Consider the following 21773-nt stretch of genomic DNA (forward strand, 5'->3'; position numbering starts at 1 on the left):
CAGTGAACTACAGAACATCCATCTTACCAAAACTACCCTTCACAAGTAGTACCTACTTCTTTCCTGCTACCAGCCCTTCCTAACCCTTAACAAACACTGTTTCCATTTCTACAATTTTGCCATTTCAAGAATGTTACTATCTCTGTGAGATTGAGGCCAATTTCTTTGAGTTCAAAGACAGCCTGGTCTAGGACAGGCAGGGATATACAGTGAAGCCCTGTCTCAAAAAAGAAAAGAAAAGAATGTTACATAAATTAAATCATGCAGTTTGTAATCACCTCAGATTGAGGATTATTCATTCAAATTGTTCTATACATCAATAATTTGATATTTTACCCCTCAGTAGTACTCCACAGTATGGGTACCACAGTTGGTGAGCTATTCATTTGCTGATGAATATCTGGGTGGCTTCCAGCTTGAGATATTACAAATAAAGCTGCTGGCTACAGGGGTTTTATGTGCAGCTAAGCTTTCATTTCTTAGATAAGTGAGTGTCCTTTGCTGAAGTGTGTAGTAGCTGCCACCTTACGTCCCTGCAGTAGGAGGGAGTTGAAATCTGTGTTTAGGACTTTTAGTGCTAGCTGGGCTATTAGGAGTCTACCTCTCATAGGTATGTATATATTATGGTTTGAATGAGACTGGCCCATAAGCTCATATATTTGGATGCTTAATTTCCTATTAATAAACTGTTGGGAAAGATTAGGAGGTATGGACTTGTTGGAATAGGTGTGGACTTGTTTGAGGAGGTGTGTTTCTGGGAGTGGGTTTTAAGATTTCAAAAGCCCATACCAGGCCCAGTCTATCTATTTGTCCCTCCCTCTCTTCTTCCCTCCCTCCCTCCCTCTGTCCCCCTACCTGCCTACCTGCAGACCAGGATATAAGCTCTCAGCCCCATGCTCCCCACATGATGATAATTAATCCTCTGAAATTGTAAGCAAGTCCTCAATTAAATGTTTTCTTTTGTAAGAGTTGCTTTGGTCATGGTGTCTCTTCACATCAGTAGAACAGTGACTAAGAAGGTGGTACCAGGACTGGGGCATTGCTGTGACGGGCCTAACCTTGCAGTGTTTTGGAGGACTATGGAAGACTTGTGGACTTTGGACTAGAAACGCAGTTGAACATATTAAGTAGAACTTACTGGGCCATCCTCGTAGGAACATGGATGACAGTGGTGCTGAGGGTGATGTGGTGGCCCAGTTCAAGAGGTTTCAGAAAGGAAGAATATTAGTAAGTGACCTAGAGATCATTTTTGTGATATTTTGGCAAAGAATGTGGCTGCTTTCTGCCCTTGTCCTAAAAGTTTGCCGGAGGCTAAATTGAGGAGTTTTAGATTAATGGCATTGGCAGAGGAGATTCAAGACAGCCTAGTATTGCCTGTGCCATGTGTCTATTAGTGATCACTGTTATGCAGATCTACAGTGAAAAAGAGCCAACAGGGTAAAAAAATATACAAAAGCATAGTTTGAGGAGAAAAGAGCACCAAGAAATGTAATGTTGGAAGCAAGTCCAGTGCTCAAGTAGATAAAAAGTTTAAAGAAAGGTCTGATTCAAAATGGAATAAAGGGAGTGGTGACGGTGATCTTAGAGCAAGACTTCACCCAGGTAAGCCTCCCTTTGTGAAAAGGAGTTAAAGGAAAGCTGAGCAGAGAAAGGAACTGTCAACAGCGGAAAGGTGATGCAGTGTGGTTTGAGAACAGGCCAGATTAGAGCTGGTAGGTTTGTAGGTTTGGTGACTTCACCTCTTGGATTATCCTCTTTTAGGGCTCTCACCTGTACTTTTCAGTTTCTGACTTTTCCCTAAACTCTGTCTTCTCTTGTTTGTGTCGGTAGGACAATTTTTTTTCCTCTCAAAGTAGTTCCAGCTAGGGCATGTGCAGTGCTGTCCATGCTCTAGGATTTCCAGGCGTAAGTTTTAAAATACTCAGTGCAGAGTTTACAGTTTTCTGCAGAAAGATTAGCCTAAAAGGGAGACTGCTACTTCTCACAGTGGGCCTGTCACAGATCTTTGAATGTTACTAACATTAGAGGGCCATCTTTTATCTTACTTTCCTATTGCTGACTGTCTTAGACACTGTTTTGTTGCTATGATACCATGACCAAGACAACTGTCATAAAAGAAAGCATTTAACTGGGGGCTTGCTTATATTTTCAGGGGATTAGTCCATTATCATCATGGTAGGAAACATGGCAGCATGCAGGCAGGCAGAGAGAGAGAGAGAGACACTGGGCCTGGCATGGCCTTTTGAAACCTCAAAACCCACTCCCAGCAACACACCTCCTCCAACAAGGCCACACCTCCTATTCCTTCTAATTCTTTTCAAACAGTGCCACTCCCTGGGGACCAAGCATTCAAATGTATAAGCCGAGGGGTCATTCTCATTCAAACCACCACACTGATGTATATAGTGGAGATTATTCCCTTTCAGTGTACATAGAGATATCATGTTCTTACAGTTATATAATTATATGGCTATGTTTGAATAAGTAGCATTATTGATGGATATTTAGTTTGTTTTTATTTTGCTATTTAAATATTGCTACATTATAAATCTTAAGCATAAGGTATTTTGCATATGTCCAAGCATTTTTTTTCAATTTCCAGAGTTAGAATTGTCAGATTGTCAATGTAGAGGTTACTATGATTTGTACTTCCAACAATATTGCTGAGAGTGCTGTTTTCTCCCCAAATTCATCAACTAATTAAGTGTTTAAACTTGTCCATCTGCTTATTTTTACAAATGATTTTGTTTTAGTTTTAATTTACATTTCTTTTAAGTCTAGTTTTCAACATTTTAAAAAGTCATTGTCATTTTTCTGTGAGCTTCTGTTTGTTCTTTGCCTGTTTCCTGAAATTTTCAGCTATGTGTATGTGTGTGTGTGTGTGTGTGTGTATGTATGTGTTGGAGTCCTATAGACAAAGTACTTATCTTTTCCTATACCTTGAAATGTTTTCTCCTGGTAGTTTTAGAGTTCCTGGTCTTACAGCTACTTTCAGAATTTTTATATATATAATAAATCTTAAAGGAACCTGAAAGGCATTTTGACTTACAATGAGTCAGCATCATGCTTATTATCTATAAATTTAACTAGCTGGTTATACCATTGATCAAATAATTTTCTTAGAAATTTCAAATGCTGTCTTTTACATATTGTTTTAAAAAATTTTTAGCTGGGTGGTAGTAGTGTACACCTTTAATCCCAGCACTTAGGAGGCAGAGGCAGGCAGATTTCTGGGTTCGAGGCCAGCCTGGTCTATGGAGTGAGTTTCAGGACAGCCAGGGCTATACAGAGAAACCCTATTTGAAAAAAAACAAAACAAAACAAAAATTTTCATGTGTGTATATTTGCCTGCATATATCTGTGAACCATGTACATTCCTGGTAACTGTGGAAAGTGGAAATGTATTGGTGAAATTATTAAGGCCACTCCACATAGTTAAAAGGGAGGTTTATTTAGTGGTGTAACTTACAAATGAAGGGATAGGTAGGTTGCAGGGTCTGGGAAAGACGTAGCGCAGTCTGGCGGTGTTCTCTGGAGAACTCTGCTTGGTCTACCTCCAGCATCCAGGGTCCAGAAACCAAGAGAGGTGGCGCATCCAGATCTCGGGTCTTCAGGGTCCTCTCTTGGCCCCACCTTGTAGGTGTGACAGTTAATGAAGCCTCAATGGGGGTTGGAACTTCCAGATCAAAGCTGGAATGGCTACCCACTACAGAAATGGGTGTTAAATTTGCTGGAACTGAAGTTACATACAGATGCTTGTGAGCTGCTATGTGGATGCTGGGAATCAAGTCCAGGTCCTTTAAAAGAACAGCCAGCACGTTTAACTGCAGCCCTATCATTAACATCTTAAATATTATATGTGGAATTAAACTCTTTTTTCCCCAGGTACTTAGTACATGCTTCCTTAGCATCCCATCAGTCATTAGGAAAACAGAAGCAGTAAGAAAAGCTGGCTCTAAAACACACTAAAATGTGTTATAAACCTAAAGCATTTTTTATTCCCTTTCCTACATTCTAAGATGCTTCAAACTCATGCTGGAAATAGTTTTCAGTGTGTAAAAGCACTCTGGAGAATTAGCACTTTATCTTCAACATTTTCATCTGGGAACATGACACATCTTTCCACTTGCTGCTTTGATTTTTTTTGTGGTACTGAATAGAGGGTTTCAGGTTTGCTGCACAGGAGGTCTGACACTGAGCCACACCCTAGTGGTTTCTACTTGTTAATGTATTACATTTTTCTGGAGTTGTTTGTTTGTTTGTTTGTTTGTTTGTTTGTTTGTTTGAGACAGGGTCTCATCTAGCCTGATCTGACCTTAGACTCAGTAAGTAGCTAGGATAGCCTTGCACAACTACTGATCCTCTTGCCTCCACTGGGGGAATATAGTTGGTGCCAGCATGACCAGCAGCCGGAGAAAGTTTTAAGTTATTGTTGAGCATTTTAAATTATATAAAGTAAAACTGTCTTCAGGCCATCTAATAGTTAAATTATATCCCACACCATTCTAATAACCCTGGCAGGCCTCACGGTTTAAACGTATCACAGAAATACTCACGTCTACTTCTTTAACTATAATCTCTTCACAGTGCAGCAGTTCAGACAAGGCAACTATTAAAGAAGAGCAAGCGAATACTCAGGAAGTTTGCAAAAGGTCTGTAATGTAATTGTAACTCTGTTGTATATCATTGACTAGTATCCCATAAGCTATGCACATGGATGTGGTTTAATTTGTGCATCAGTTCCCAGATGCAAAGGTAATTTAAGTTACTTTAAAGCTGGTAGTAAAATGGGGTTATTCTTATTCTTCTTTGTATGGGTGTGTGTGTTTACATGTTTGCATGTGTGTAGCTGCACATGTGTGTGAGTTTGCATGCATGTGTGTGCATGTGTGGACCAGAAGTTGATGTTGGATATATAGAGAGGTGGGGTCTCTCCCTTGAACTCAAGGATCTCTGATAAGATTTGTCTGGCTAGCTAGCTTGCTCTGGTGATTCCCTGCCCCCACCTCCCAGCCTGTTTTTATACATTTACCCAGCATTTATGTACTCCAATTCCCATGCTTGCACAGAAAGCTGTTTGCCTTCTGAGCAATCCCCCAGCCCCTGGCAGCAAGTTTTTGAGCCATTAAAAACAGTGATAGGTGTTGGAGAAATGACTCCGGTGTGGCTACTCTTATAAAGGAATCCAAGATCAGTTTCTAACACCCACATTGGGTGGCTGTCTTAGTTAAGGTTTTCATTGTTGTGAAGAGTCATCATGACCATAACAACTCTTACAAAGGAAACATTTAATTGGGGTGGATCACTTACAGTTTCAGAGGTTCAGTCCATCATTATCATCATGACATCATCATTATCATGACAAGGAGCATGGTGTCATGTAGGCAGACATGGTGCTAGAGCTGACAGTGCTATATGTTGCAGGCAACAGGAAGTTAACTGATAGTCACACTGAGGGAAGCTTGAGCAAGAGACCTCAAAGCCCACGCCTACAATGACACACTTCCTCCAACAAGGCCACACCTCCTAATAGTGCCACTCCCTTTGGGGGCCATTTTCTTTCAAACCACCATAGTGGCTTACAACCATCTGTAACTTCAGCTCTAAGGGATATGATGCCCTCTCCTGACTTTTGAGGACACCTGCACACACACACATAATTAAAAATGAAATACTTAAAAAATAGTGATAAATTCAATGGATAAGGCTGTATGACTCCATAAAAGTCATGATAGCTGAAATCAAATAAACTACATTTTCAACAAGTATTGCATGTGGATGCGATGACTTGTACTAAGAGAATGCATTTACCATCACGTACAAACTGCCCCATTGGTGCATCATCTAAACCATCTTCTATACTCATTTAGCTGCTGTGACAAGGCACACCCAAGTCAGAAGGTGAATGTGTTCTAGTCCATTTATGTTCAGGCTAAGATGTTCATGTATGGATCCTTAGAATAGCAATAGCACATGAGAACTTGTCAGAAATGCAGTTGTAGGGTCCTACCCAGGCTTACTGAACCAGGAACTCTGGGGCTAGGACCCATCATCAGTCTGTGTTCAATAAGAATTCACCCTGATGGAAGCTCAAGGTTGAGAACTACTGTTAAGAGCAGAGCAGGGGAGTTAGATCACATGGAAGCCCAGCATGCTTCATGGCTGTCTTAGTTAAGGTTTCTATTGCTGTGATGAGACACTATGACCATGGCAGTTTGGGGGAGGGGAGCCAGGGGTTTCAAGACAGAGTTTCACTGTGTAGGCCTGGCTGTCCTGGAACTCACACTGTAAGCCAGGCTGGCCTTGAACTCATAGAGGTCCACCTGCCTCTGCCCCCCAAGTGCTAGGATTAAAGGCGTGCGCCACCACTGCCCAGCAGACCACGCCACTTCTTATAAAGGAAAACATTTAAGTGGGGCTGGCCTACAGGTTCAGAGGTTCAGTTCATTATCGTCATGGCAGGAAGCATGGCAGTGCACAGTCAGATACGGTGCTGGAGAAGGAGCTGAGGGTTCTACGTCTGGATTGCCAGGCAGCAGGAAAAGCATGTGAACCACTGGGCCTGGCTTGAGATTCTGAAACCTCAAAGCCCACCCCTAGTGACACACTTGCTCCAATATGGCCACACCTCCTAATGGTGCCACTCCCTGTGAGCCTATGGGGGCCATTTTCTTTCAAACCACTACAATGGCCATTGCAGATCTTCAACAAGAACAGACACTGAAAGCTGAGTTTTCTTTACTGTGAGGTAGTGTTACTGCGGTCAGAAAGACTGTACTTCAGCAGCCATCATCCATCTTTCTGCTGCTGCTTTTGTCCATGTTATTAGGGAAGAATGTTGAATACATATATCAGTGATATCCCAAATCAAGGAGAAAACTGATATCTTTCTTTAATTTTTAAATTCTCCTTATGCTACTAAATTTCAGCTGTTATAAATTCAGCTATAATTCCCTGCTTCTTACTGGTTTTTCTCTCCTGCCACAACACCACCGCCCCCCAAGTAAATCCAGTGAAAAAGCTTGTAATTGTTTTTAAGGTTAAAAGATGATACTATCTAAATATTGGTTCCTTTCTCTGTAAAAGTCAATTTGTGCCTTTTAGACATCCTTGAGTTATTTTTCTATATAAGTAACTTCCAGGCTAATATTTTTTTTAAGATTTATTTATTTATTATGTATACAGTGTTCTGCCTACATGCATGCTTGCAGGCCAGAAGAGGGCACCAGATCTCATTGCAGATGGTCGTAAGCCACCATGTGGTTGCTGGGAATTGAACTCAGGACCTCTGGAAGAACAACCAGTGCTCTTAACTACTGAGCCATCTCTCCAGCCCCCAGGCTAATATTTTAATGAAATTTGTTATGCAGTTATACTAAAGTGCAGTTAAAGTTGTTTATATCATCAACCTGGTAATATTTGTATGGTTCTGTCCAGGGAATACTCTCAGACATATATAGATTTATTATATAAATCTTATATAAATACTTATCCAGAAGAATTTATATGGTAGCTCCTCTTTATCCACAGAAGCTCATTCCCAGACCCTGCAGATATCTGTAAATTCATATAGTACGAACCCTGTGGCTTTTTCCTACACATACATTCTATAACTTAGGTACAGTAAGAGATCACCAGTAAAGAACTATTTTAACACTGTGCTATATAAATTCTGATCCTGGCTTGTTCTGTCACATCTCGTGATGATGCAAGAAGACAAACTGCCTACATAAGAGATAAAGCAAAACAAAAGTGGCCAGAGTAATATAGAGTTAGGTTGCTCCTGAAGGGTTCCTGTTCCGTGAATACAAGCAATATAACACAATGACAGTTAATTGTACCGATGTGGGTAAATGACTGACCAGTGCTTGTATATATTGGCAGGAGAATAGTTCACTTCCCATGCAGTATGAAGCAGGATTAGCCAGATACCATCCTAATCTACAGAACAGGATGCAGTTTAAAAGTTAGAAATTATTCTCGGAGTTTTCCATTAGTATTTTAGCATTATGGTTTATCCTGGGTAACTGAACCATGAAGTGTGAAACTGGATAAGGGAATTGTGCTATGATGCACTGGCTTCATTCTGTGGTCAGGAGAGTAAGTAGATACCTTTTCTTGTTTAGAATACATACTTTATATTCCTTGAACCTTTCATCAGGTATGATAAAAAATATTTCCAGTTAAGCCCAGTGGTATATTCCTGTAGTTCCCATGCTCAGGAAGCTGAGATAGGAGGATGACTTGACCTGGGAGTTCAAAGCCAGCATAGTTCAAGAACAGGATAGTGATGTGCCATCTCAAAAAAAGTTTGGGTTTTTTGTTGTGGTGGTGGTGGTTGTGGTTTTGGGGTTTGCTATAATGGTTTTTGTGTGCATTTTGGGGGTTGGCTTTTTGGTTTTTGCTTTTGAGATAAGATCTTGCTTGTAGTCCACACTACCCTTAAACCCATGATCCTCCTGCCTCCTCCCTCCTACACCGGGATTGCTGTGGTCATAACCACATCACCCTTTGTTCATTGCATTTGTTACTGTGACAACATGTCTGTCAGAAGCAACAAAGGGGAAGAAGGATTTGGTTTGGCTCATGGTCTGAGAGGATGTTTCATGGTAGAGAAAACATGGCACAGTTCTTGGCAAATAGATGATAACAGGAACTTGTCACATCCCAGTGGATCAGGAAGCAGAAACTCAGGCTGTGTAGCCTTCAAGACCTGCCCCATAGCCACTCATTTCTCTCCTACTAGCCCCTACCTCCTAGAGATTTCGTAGATTCATCAGCTGGGAACCAAGTGTTCAGACAAATGAGCCCATGGAGAACATTTCACATTCAATCCATAATACACTATTCCTATCCCTACCTCAGCCATTTCAGTTATTGGTCTTGTGTTAAGAAGACGGGACCTTGGGCTAGCAAGATGGCCCAGCAGGTAAAAGCACTTGCTGTACAAGCCTGAAAACCTAAGTTTAGTGTCCAAAATCCACATAAAAGTGGAAGGAGAGACCCAGCTTCACAGAGTTATCCTCTGACTGCCACACACTCGCTATGGCATATGCACCCCTCCCAAAAACATCATCATCAACCATAAATTATTAAGTAAAATAAAATTTAAGGAAGACAGGAGCACCCCATTAGAAATATTGCAAAATCATAATTTATAGTGTATAGAATAGTACATGGAACATATATAGCAGTAGGTTATAGTTCTGCTTACTTGATTCTCATTGCTGTAATATTTTTTCAATACGCTGATAATTCTGATTCAGTTTTTCTGTTCATACAGCAAAGATTCTAAAGATGCAGAGGTTGTGGTTAATGAATGTCAGTTAGAAACACTGGACCCCAAACCTCTCTGCTCATCAGTCCTTCCTTTGAATCTAAGCAGTCTTCAAGAAGATGCAGTACCAGTTCCCTGGATGAATGGTAATACTTGTTTTCTTATTCTTGAAGTAATATAAAAATTTCATAGAAGTCATTGCTACTGAAATAAAAATACCTGTGTTTATGTGACAGTGGTATTGTGTGAAAAAACTAAAGTATTCATATTTTATTTAATTATACTTGTATATGTGTTATATATGGATTTGTGTTATCTTTCATAATTCAGAATTCTCTAATTCTCTAAACAAAATGAGCTCTGTTGAAGGATGAGTTTAGAAACTTAAGTTACTTTGTACAGCACGCATCTCACCCTTCTGAGCTTTCCCGGTACTCCCTTCATCCTACCTGGTATTGTAGGCCATTGCAGCAATGTGTGTTTTATTTCAAAACCTTCTAACTTTCATAATATAAATTGCTGTAAATCATAGGCAGCATACTTTCAGCCTGTTCCAGATTATATCCAGATGCTACAGAGGTAAAATATGAACAATTGAAATAAAAATATTTGTGCTGAGGAGATAGCTCATTGGGTAAATGCTTGCCTCACAAACATAAGGACCTGATAGCCAGATATGGTGGTATGTGCCTTTAATTCCAGCAATTGGGAGGCAGAGGTAGATGGATCTCTGTGATCTTAGTCTAGCCTGATCCAGCTTGGTCTACAAAGCAAGTTCCAAAATAGCCAGAACTATATAATAAAGAGACCCTGTCTCAAAAAACAAACAAACAAACAAACAACAAAAAAGAAATATAAGGACCTGAATTCAGATTCCTAGCACCCATGTAGAAGTTGGGTATGAAGGTACACATCTATAAATCCAACACTGGGGAGAGGAACAAGGTGGACCCCAGGGGCTCACTGGCTATCTAGTCTTGCTGCAACAATGAACTTCAGGTCAGTGAGAGACCCTGTCTCAAAAACATGAAGTGGGGGATAGAGAGATGGCTCCACAGTTAAAAATACTTGTTGCTTTTTTAGAAGACCTGGATTCAGTTCTCAGCATCCACATGGTAGTTCACAACCATCTGTATCTCCAGTTCCTGAGGACCTGAAGCCTTCTTCTGACTTTCTCAGACATCAGGCACACAAACGACACACACACAGACTTTCAGCCAAAACATTCATATACATAAAATTAAAAGAAAAAACAAAAACATGAAGTAGAAGCTGGGCATGCTAGTTTCAGCACTCGGATCTCTGTGAGTTTGAGGTCAGCCTGGTCTACAGAGTGAGTTCCAGGACAGCCAGGGAAACATAGTAAAATGGTGGCTCAAAAATCAGCAACAAAGAAAAATGTGGTAGAGACTGATAAAGGAAGGTACCCGATGTTAACTCTGACCACCTTGAGCATGCTGAGGTAAGCACACATGCACACACACACACACACACACACACACACACACCATACTACATAAAAATTGCCTTTAGAAAACAGTGTTTTAAATGTCCTAGTTCTTGTTTTAAAAGACACCATTAGGCCTACAGAGATGACTCCACATTTAAGATCACTTGGTGTTCTTTCAGAGGACCTGAGTTCAGTTCCCAGCACCTATGACAAGCAGCTCACAACTGTCTGTAACTCCAGCGCCAGAGTATCCAACATCTCTGACCTCTGCAGGCACTGCACTTGTATGCAAATGCACACACACACACACACACACACACAGACACACACACACACACAGTACACAATTAAAAATAATGAAACTAAATTTTTAGAAGACACCATTAAAAAGTGCAGTGTCTGCTGTGCTGATCAGCATAGGTACTGTAACAAAGTATCACAGACTAGGGGGCCTAAATAGAGATTTATTCCTGATGATTCTGGAGTCCAGAACCAAGATTCTAGCAGGTTGGGTTTCTGAGGATCCTGTTTATGTCTCAAAAGCCCACCTTCTTACTGAGTTCATGTATCTCTTTCTCTGAGTGTGTAAAGAGAGTACATTCTTTGGTGTGTATGCTTATAGGGCCCCTGGCATCATTGAGGATTAGGGGTTCAGGCTATGAATCTGTCAAAGACCCAGCCAAGTTCCTAGTATAGATTTGTCAGTATTCTTCCTTAAGAAAGGTTTGAGTGAGGTGTTTTACTGGACTAGGGCTCAAGAATACTTACATCTTTTAAGAAAATTATCTGCAGCTATAGTTAACTTTAAACTTTAAGTTCAGGTCTAGAAGTGTTTCAGGGAACACAAGACGTAAGTCATTCGGTATATACAGTATATACAAATGTAAGTCACAATAATATACATGGCAATACAAGTCTAAATTGAATAAAAATGTGCCCATAGCAGGGCGTATGGGGTAGCTCAGCCAGTCAAGGCACTTCCCACCAAGCCTGACCACCTGAGTTTGATCCCTGAAACATGGTAGAAGGAAAGAAGTGATTTCTCCAAGTTATACTCTTACCTCCAAACCTGCACATGTGCTGTATGCCCAAGTATGTATGTGACACATGTACACACACACACACACACACACACACACACACACACACACACACACTTTAATGTAGGGAACAAAAAGATAAAAGAGGATGTTAGAGAAATGACTCATGGTTAAAAATACTGGTTGTTCTCACAGAGGACGTGGGTTTGATTCCCAGTGCCCACATGTCAGTTCACAACTGTCTTTAACTCCACCCCCATGGGATCCAACACTCTTAGTCAGTGTTCTATTGCTGTAAAGAGACACCATGACCAAAACAACTCTTACAAAAGAAAGCATTTAATTGGGGCTTGCTTACATTAATTAGTCCATTATCATCATGAGCATGGTAGCATTCAGGCAGACATGGTGCTGGAGAAGTAGCTGAGAGTTCTACATCCTGATCTGCAGGCAACAGAAAGAGAAAGAACCGGGCCTGACATGGGCTTTTGAAACCTCAAGAGCCCACCCTCAGTAACACATTTTCTCCAACAAGGCCACATTTTCTAGTCCTTCTCAAAGAGTGCCACTCCTTAATGACTAAGCATTCAAATATATGAGCCGAGCCTATCTGAGCTATTCTTATTCAAACCACCATAAACACCCTTTTTTTGGCCTCTAAGGGCAGCAGACATTGCAGGTGATGCACAGACATTCATAAATTACCTATACACATAAAAATAAATAATTTTTTTTAATTTTCAAAGAATAAAGAGTATGCCAGTTGCCGGGCGGTGGTGGCGCACGCCTTTAATCCCAGCACTCGGGAGGCAGAGCCAGGCGGATCTCTGTGAGTTCGAGGCCAGCCTGGGCTACCAAGTGAGTTCCAGGACAGGCGCAAAGATACACAGAGAAACCCTGTCTCGAAAAACCAAAAAAAAAAAAAAAAAAAAAAAAAAAAAAAGAGTATGCCAGAGTGAAAACTAAAGCAGGCAGGAGTGACTGCCACTGTTCAGAAGTCAGTGTTCCCTGCTTGTTTGTAATGCTCTTCTACTTCTAGATTTCAGATTTCCAGCAAGACACCCAGTCCTACAGCTGAAGAATCCTGAAACATGTGAAATATTTAAAAGAGAAAAAAATATGGGGGTAAGTCCCCTCTCCTAAAAAGTAAGAATCTTGTAAATTATAACCCATAGTTAGGGAAATACAAGCAGAAGGATCCAGTCCCTTTTTAAACAGTTGCAAACACACAGATTTTGTGTGGGGATTAGGTAGGAATAAGCAGCAGAGAATAAACACTGACTTAGAGGATGTTCACCAGTGACAGGCTTGAAGCATAAGAAAAGGAGCCTCTGAAGCTGAAAGCTAGGAGGAGGAGGGGATGTCAGCTGTGGAGATGTCTGCTGTATAAAGTTCAGATTTATCATTTCTCTCCTCTTGTTAATCAGAAGAACCAAGGAGAGTTTTGTTTCTAATAAAGGCATCTGAAATGCAATGTGTTCTATATGGTATAGCTAGCTTTCTGTGAAAGAGGAGGTGAGAGCTTGAAAGAGAGAACCCCTATGTAAGCTTTTAAAGATAGATGGGTGGGCAGGGAGTCCACAAGATTGCTGTGATTTCCAGTAAGTTTTGCTGTGAGCCTAAAATTGTCCTAAAAACAAGTCTTTAAAAATGTGAAGCAAGCCAGGAATGGTAGTGCATAACTTTAATCCTGGCACTCTGGAGGCAGAGGCAGGAAGATCTCTCTGAGTTCAAGGCCAGCCTGGTCTACATAGTGAGTTCCAGGCCAGCCAAGGCTACATAGTGAGACCCTGACTCAAGAAAAAAAAATGAAACAAAGCAGTCCTAATCCTCATGGAATCTTTTATATGAGAAGTTGATAAAAGTCATGGGTAAATCATTCTGAACTAGTTATTATGTTAAAGCATTGAAATACTCAGACATGTCCTCATTTGACTATGTTTTATGATTAACATAGAAAATGTTTTTTCTAATCTTGTAGGTGTTCCAGAAGCCCTTAGGGTTGGTGATACCCTATAGATACTGCAAATTTCATTTTAATACGTTACGTGGCTGTGAGCGAGCACAGTGCAAATTCACCCATGTGCCTGAGCAGGGAGATGAAAAGGTAGAGCCCTGTGTGCGGTGGAGACGGTCTTACTACATGCATTTTATTTGATTGTCACAATGCTCTGATAGCACAGAGTTTATGCTTTATATGAATTGTATACGTAACTCTATACAGAGTCTTGCTGTGTTTCTCAGGCTGATCTCAAATCTCTGCTGCCTCAACCTCCCAAGAAGCCCAGACTAAAAGTACATACCATAGCGCCTGGTTTGCCCACTTTGGCTTAATATTTTTGACATCTAGTTGTTAATGTTTCTTTCTCCTTACTGTGTAATAGTTAATATTCTATTCTACATGTAAGCAAGTGTTACATATAACTCTGGGGGAAAGGTATCCTGACTGTTCAGGGAGTCAGGCGACACCTTGAGCTGCTAGGACAGCTCTGGCAGCTGAAGCTGCAATGGGACAGCTCAGCTCTGGAGGGGAAGGTATCCCGACTGCTTGGGAGAGTCAGGCTATACCTGGAGTTGGGGTGCAGTGGGGATGGTCTCCCCACAGGATATAGCAATCCTGCTCCTCTCCTGGAGAGCCACTACAGCTGAGATTTGCTCAACCTCCACTTAAGGGGACTTCCCAGCAGAACTCTGCTTCTTCTCTGGCCCAAGATGTTGCTGCTTTTGCTTCACTCTGCTAAAGGGAAAACCCTGCAGAAATGTAGCAGTCTCCTCAGGCTCAGGTGAAAAGTTACTTTTTCTGCTCCACCGTCCTCTGTCCCCTAAGGAACGTCTCTGCAAGGTTTTTTTCTGCTCAATCCCCTAAGGGACATCTTAGCAAGGTTCTTCTTTGTATCAGTGAATGAAGATCTTCACACCCAAGACTCTTTTGAGAAAGAGATTTATTTGGGAAGGAGGAGTCCAGGAGAGTGGCTGCCTCTACTTGGGTGGGAAAGCACAGCCCACAACTGAACAGGTGGGGTGGTTTATATAGGATCTCTTGGGGACAGAGTTTCTCCAGGGAGAAGATTTTTCTGTCCAGGGATTGGTTAGTTTTTTTCTGCTCAGAGATTGGTTAGTTTTGTTAGTCAGGGGCAGAGATGGCCCTGATTTCAGAACCAAACTGTTTCTTTCACTGACCTTTCTTAGCTTTTTGGTTCTAATTCTTAGGCCAAGGCATATTTCTTTCACTGGCTCTGATTCTAGGGACAAAGTGTGTTTCTTTGGCACTGGTTTCAGAGTCAGGGCATGTTTCTTTGGTTCTGGGTTTGGGGATAAAGTGTTTCTTTCTCTGGCTCATGTCCCAGATCTAGGCTGTGTTTCTTTCACTGTTTCTGGGCTCCAGGTCAGGGTGGGTTTCTTTAGCTAGCCCCTTCTCCCTGCACTACAAGTTTATCAAAATTAACTATTAGTGAACATTAAGGTTGATGGACATTTGCATCATTTCCCTGTTTGGATAACACAGCAGCGATACTCTTGGCATTCTTTTCTTGTCTCCTGGCAAACATGTGCTTATGCCATAGGGACTGTGTGTGTTCAGTCCCAGTAGAGCCTGTGGGACAAGTTCTGAAGTGGCTGTTCCAGGTCACACTCACAGGGTGTCATGCCACCCTTGTCAGCTCTTGGTGTCTTCACAGTCATGGTGACCATTAGCCAGACACAGTGGCACACACCTAAATTCCAGAACTTGGGAGGTGGAGGCAGAGGTCAGTCTAGTACACATTTCAAGCCTGTGAATTAACTTGAATATCAACTTTTATTTTAAGCTCTAAGCTCATAACTTTCTGTTTTCTTGTAAAACATGTAAAGGTGATTTAATATTTTATGACTTTTGTAGATCTGCATGGATGTTTTTAGGAAATACATAAGTCTCAATGAGCAGCATTTGCTACAGCGAGCAGGTATGGAATGACTGAATGATAATTACAGATTCCTGGGAGTGGCTCCACACGTGTGCTGTTGTGTCAGCAAGTGTTAAAATTAGTCCAGAAAGGTAAACGTGCTTGCTGTGAAAACCTGGCAGCCTGAGTTTGATCCCTGTATCCCACCTAAATGTGGAAGGAGCCAAATCCACAGAGTTGTCCTCTGCCTTCTACACTCGCACCCACACAGATGCATCATGCATATACATACACAATAATTTTTAATTATAAAATAAACTTAAAATTTATTTTCAAACTAAGTATGAAAACTGAATGTCACCTAAGATTGGCTCTGTTGGCCTTAAAAATTATTAAAAATAAAATCTATGTCTGCCTAACAATGTAACACCCTTATGTACTAATATTTCTTGACTTAGAAATTTCATTTACATATGTAAAAGAGAAAACATCTTGCTCATCAGCCATTAGCTCTCTATGCAAGGCTCCTTTAGATCCTGGATCTTCCCTCTTTACCCTTCTTTTTCCACATTTCCCCTCATTGCCAGGGCAGCATCCTGTCAGTTCTGTACAGCTCCATCAGCGAGGCCTGTGCCGAGCCTCAATCCTGCTGTCACCATGCTGTCTGTCTAGGGTACTCTGCCGTCGTTTCTCTTCCCATGACAAATAGCTGGGTAGCCTTCAAGGTTCTATCCTTACCAAGAGGATTGCCTTCTCTGTTAGCCCTTGTCTGAGTCCACAGCTTCACCCCATTCCTCACCTCCATCCCCTCACAGTGCTGGATTATGAGCCCTAAGAGGATAAGAACCAAAGTTTATATACATTTGTCCCCTGACACAGCCACTAAAGCCACCCAGCATAGTAGTAATAGAGCATTACAGCTCCATGTTCATCATCTTCAGTCTCATTCCTCTGAAAACATCCAGGGCCCTCATGTCTAGTAAAGAAGTTGGTTAGTTAGAGGCAATAGGACCCAATATGAGAATGAATGATCCAGGGACTGTGACAGCCAAGAAGTTAAATGGGGTTAAATGTAGGTGAGTTTCCAAGTTTCCGAAACAATTCTAAAGCCTGTGAAAAGAGAAGATGTTGTTTGAATCTTAGATGGTCTTTTAATTAAAAACAAAACAAAACAAAAAACAAACGAACAAAAAAAAAAACAACAAAAAACAGAGCCAGATATCAGGATGAAAGCTGAAAGATCAGAGAAGCAGAACAGCCAGCCACTAGTTCTTACCTCTACAAAATCATCAGTCTCTTTAGAGTGAGTTCCTTTTTCCTCATGCCTTATATACCTTTTTCTGCCCTGTCCTCACTTCCTGGGATTAAAGGCGTGTGTGCTTCCCAGCACTGGGGTTAAAGGTGTGTGTCATCACTGCCTGGCTCGCTGTTTCCAGTGTAGCCTTGAACTCACAGAGATCTAAAAGGATCTCTGCCTCCCAAGTGATAGGATTAAGGGTGTGTGCCACCACTATCTGGCCTCTATGTGTAATCTAGTGGCTGACTTTGTCCTCTGATCCTCTGGCTTTATTGGGGTATACAGTATATCACCACAAAGGACATGGATGGGAACTATGGGAAACTCTTCAGATGTAAAACTGTGTAAGCATCAGTGGCCATGAGAAAAACATCTGAATTTAGTTGGGGTATGTGTGTAAGTCTATCTGTGTCTGTGTCTGTGTCTTACAATGTATCACTTCAAGGTAAATTGCAAGGGACTTGGAGAGATGGTTCAGTGCTTTAAGAGCATGCACTGCCCTTGTAAAGGTCCAGAGTTTGGTTCCCAGCACTCGTGGTGGGCGGGTGATAACTGCCTGTAACTCCAGCTCCTGGTGATCCAATGCACTCTTCTGGCCTCCTCAAATATTTCACTCATATGCACAAACCCACACATGTACACATAATTAAAAATAAAATGAGTTGGGCCACTGGGGCACACACCTTTAATCCCAGCACTTGAGAGGCAGAGGCAGGTAGATCTCTGTGTGTTCAAGGCCAGCCTGGGCTGCAGAGCAAATTCCAGGACAGTTGGGGCTACATAGACAAACCTTATTACATGATATTTTTAAACCTGCTTAACATTAACTTTTCAGTTTAGCTGAACTTTTTCATTATCTAGTGACTTCCACAGTATTGGGTAATTCAGAGAGTAATGAGCATTTGTGGTTGAAATAACATAAAACTAAAAGTGATTTTTGCTAAGGCAGTTTTAGCTAAAATGTGAAAATTTGGACTAGGAAATTTTGGAATGGGAAAAAGATGATAAGGTTATCTCAGTTAATTTTAGTAAAATTAATGTGGAAAAGTGAAAATAGTTTAAGTGTTATACAGAAAATAGGTTAAGGAACTGGATGGACAGAACCCTGTGGAGTAAGGCTCTGAGGAGGAGTAGCATTAAGACTATGGTGGCCTTCATCCTGTGCAGACTGACTGCTGATGTCACTACCATTTTGACTTTTTGCTTTCATTTTCATCAGTTATTTCTGACATTTCTGGTCCCTTTCAAGGAATGAATTTATATAATATCTTTACAGAAAATCCATCTATTTTTCTGTCTTAAGAGCAGCAAATGACTAATTTTATTTTTCATTTTCAGCACACATATTTCTGGAGTACTACAGAAAGTTTCCCCCAGGGATACACTTCAACTTACAAGTGCTAAATGACCTTCTGATTTCTTTACTCAAGCATTGTTTATTGAAAGAAGTCTTTCAGATAGTGAAGCTCAGCATAATGGCTAAAATGCTGGTGAGTAACCTGAAATGCATGAGCACCAACTCTGCTGGTCTCATCTTTGTGTGTTAAGTTAGCACTTAAATTTCTGCCTGTCACAAACTCCTCAGAGAACACATTTTCCAGTGTAAACGAAGTTGAGAAATTTAAGGTACACTAAAGACATGGAAGTAAGTGCTATTCTTGTTTGTTTCTTTTATCCAGCCTGCTCTGAAAATATTACTAAAAATATTTGAGTATGTGGCAGCTGTGAAGTTAAGGAGTGCTGTGCCTGCTTTAATTGAGATTTTTTGCAAGGTATGATTTTTTTTTTCCCCACCCCCCGCAAGGTATGATTTTTTAATCTCTTTTATTCTCTGATAGGGAATAACAAAAAGAGACTGTTTCCACATAATTATTTATCTGTCTTTTATTCATGTTCTACTTGATAGAGAACTCATGAATGTTATCTTTTTCTCCTGAAATAGCTCAGAAGCATATTCCAGTGATTGACTTCCCCTTAAATATTCTACATATTCAGATGACTGCTTTCTTACTTTAAATTATCTTCATCTCTATTTCTTAATTATAGCTAAAAGAATTCTTTCTCAGAAATATGTAAGGTCACAATAAAAACAAATCAGTATATAAATAGAAGATTGTAACTAAAAGTAGTTAGAAATTGGTTTTAAAATGTGGCATTAAGCAAAATGAAGAATAAGAACTTTTTAATGCTCTCCAAAAACACACATTAAAAACTTAACATGTGTGTATGTATGTGCACATGTGGAAACTAGGGGTCAGCATCACTTTCCACCTTATTTTTTGAGACAAGGTCTCACACCAGGACCTGGGGCTCACCTGTTTAGGCCAGACTGCCTAGACATCAAGACCCAAGGAATTCTGCGTCTACCTCCCTAGCACTGGGATTACGGGCATATGCTGCTGTGCCCAGCTTTTTACATGGGTGCCAACGATCCAAACTCAGGTCCTCATGCTGTGTAGCAAGCATTTTACCAGTAAGTTATATTTTCCAACCCCCAAAGTTTAACTTTTGTTGAATGCTTCAAAATAACTGACACACCCCAATCAGCACTGGATAAAAACAGGTATGGTGGCACATGTCTATAATCCTAGCCCTCCAAAAGTGGAGGCAGGGGAAGCAGAAGGAGTGAGTTTGAGGCCAGCCTGGGCAACTTGAGTATCAACTACAGCACTACAGAGAACCAGAGACTGTCTAACAAAGACAGTGATTTGGGTTACCTTGGGGTGTTCTGCAGAGGTTGTTGGTTCCACAGTTAGTATGGAGCCATTATTCCTAAGAGTTGCTCAATGCAGTATCAGTATCCCTGTAAAGACTTTTTCAGGGTCCAGCAATGGCAGTATCATGTTTCCTATGATGTCTTTGCTCCTGATACCAGCAGTATAACGTACCCCATCCAATTAACCTACAGACCATGGAGAAAACAGAAATTCAGAGTTTATTTTATGTTCATAAATAGGCTGTAACCGAGTTTGTCAAGAAATAATTTATACTTACCCTGGTATTTGAGCACTTTTTAAGGATAGATTTTTTTTTTTTTTTTTTTTTTTTTTGAGATAGGGTCTTATCATACAGCTCTGACTGCCTGGAACTCACGACATAGATCAGGGTGGCCTCAAACTCACAGAAAACTGCCTCTCTCTTAAGTCCTGGGGTTAAAGATGTGAACCACCACAACCAGTTTCAGGATAGATTTTAAGGGAACCAGTTACCAGGTAGCTAATTTGTTCTTTCATAGGTTTAGTTTATAGTTGGCTCTGTCCCATCACAGCGTGGAAGGGAATGCAGAGACCAGCAGGCAATGTTTGAGATGTTACAGAGAACAGGAAACCCTCATGATGCTTCTGTCTTCTGTCATGAAGTTCAGGGTTGAGGGGAGGAGCTGTTTTCCTTTTTAAGAAAAAAACTGACCATGCTTCACCTCCAGAGGAGCTGACAGAAATAGTTCAGGGACTTGAGTTTGTAACAGGCAGGAAGTAGTTATTTGTAGTTTTTCACCAAAACAGTTTCCAGTTTGTTTAATCAGTTGGCTTAGAAAGGAGTTTCTAGGACCTGCTCAGAATCCACCATCAAATTCAAGGCTGTTTTCTCCAAGTCAAAGATAGGAGACCCCGGTGACTTTTTCCTCCTCCCTTTACTCAGAGAAAGGCTGTCTCACCTCAGCTTTAAGTTCTTAAGACCGAATGGCACCTCCCATGAAAGTGTGACTTCTCCACTCTCCCTGCTGTTTTGTTGCCCTGTTTGTTGGGGTTTCTACTGCTGTGATAGACACTAGGGAGGAGAGTGTGTGTTTCAGCTTACATACCCAACTAGAAGCCTTCATGAAGGGACATCAGGGCAGAAACTTGAGTCGGGAACTGGAGCAAAAGCCATGGAAGAAGCTGCTGACTGGCTTGCTCCTCATGACTTACTCAACTTTATTTCTTATAGAGCCCCAGGACCACTTGCCCAGGAGTGGTACCATCCACAATGGGCTGGGCCTGCTCACATTAATTACTAATTAAGAAATGCCCCACTAATTAAGAAATTGCCTGTAGACCAGTATAATGGAGGTATTTTCTCAGTTGTAGTTCCCTCTTCTCAGACAAACAAATAAATATAACAGGATACCACCCCAATTTTTAATTCCCACTACTCCCTTCAAATCTAGATGAGGGAGGTAAGGCATACATTCTCTCAAATGTTGAAAACATTTTGAGGAGACTGAGGAGACAGTGCTCAGTAGATAGAAAGGACTTGCTATGCAAGCACGAGGATCTGAATTCAGATCGCCAGAATGCACCTTAAAGAGGGGGACACAGTATTGAGTCTGTAACCCTTTCACTGCTGAAACGGGAGGCAGGGACAGGAGAGCAGCCCAGAAGCCAATGGGGGAGCTCACCTAGAGTACACAGATAACAAAAGATACCCTGTCTCAAACAAGGTAGGAGATAAATTTTATAGTCAGAAGTTGTCTGCTAACCACATGCAGCCATGACAGGTGTGCTCCCACAACCACACTTCTTACACATGTACCACACACACCACACACAAAATAAATAATGAAGTGTAAACATCTCAGTGATAAGTAATTTCTCAATAGGAGACTATAACCACAGTAGACTCTTAGGAAGTATTGTTCATACACCTTCAGCTGAATCAGTCTCCCAGTCCTGGAGGAGCACTCCATGGCCTAGTCACAGGATCTTTAGCAGAAACCACCATAACCTCAAGCCCTCCCAACCTCTCGGGATAATAACTGGATGATTGTCTCCCGTTCATCCATTCTCATACTGGAGGCATCAGATATTCCATCAGCACTCTCCATTCAAGCTGAATGGTACATGAAAAG

The 21773-nt window shown here is 41.1% G+C and overlaps 1 protein-coding gene across 1 annotated transcript in view; it reads left to right on the forward strand.

Annotated features, from left to right (window-relative positions):
- Positions 1 to 21773, forward strand: part of Topaz1 (testis and ovary specific TOPAZ 1) — a 63209-nt gene that overhangs the window by 22464 nt on the left and 18972 nt on the right. The window contains exons 5-11 of the mRNA XM_052725348.1: positions 4588 to 4652; positions 9284 to 9423; positions 12807 to 12892; positions 13749 to 13874; positions 15645 to 15708; positions 18284 to 18435; positions 18625 to 18717. Coding sequence (XP_052581308.1) covers positions 4588 to 4652; positions 9284 to 9423; positions 12807 to 12892; positions 13749 to 13874; positions 15645 to 15708; positions 18284 to 18435; positions 18625 to 18717 — 726 coding nt within the window. The remainder of the gene's footprint in view (positions 1 to 4587; positions 4653 to 9283; positions 9424 to 12806; positions 12893 to 13748; positions 13875 to 15644; positions 15709 to 18283; positions 18436 to 18624; positions 18718 to 21773) is intronic.

Source organism: Peromyscus californicus, unplaced genomic scaffold (assembly GCF_007827085.1).
Source record: "Peromyscus californicus insignis strain IS unplaced genomic scaffold, ASM782708v3 Scaffold_11__1_contigs__length_118956290, whole genome shotgun sequence".
NCBI classification, from domain to species: Eukaryota; Metazoa; Chordata; class Mammalia; order Rodentia; family Cricetidae; genus Peromyscus; species Peromyscus californicus.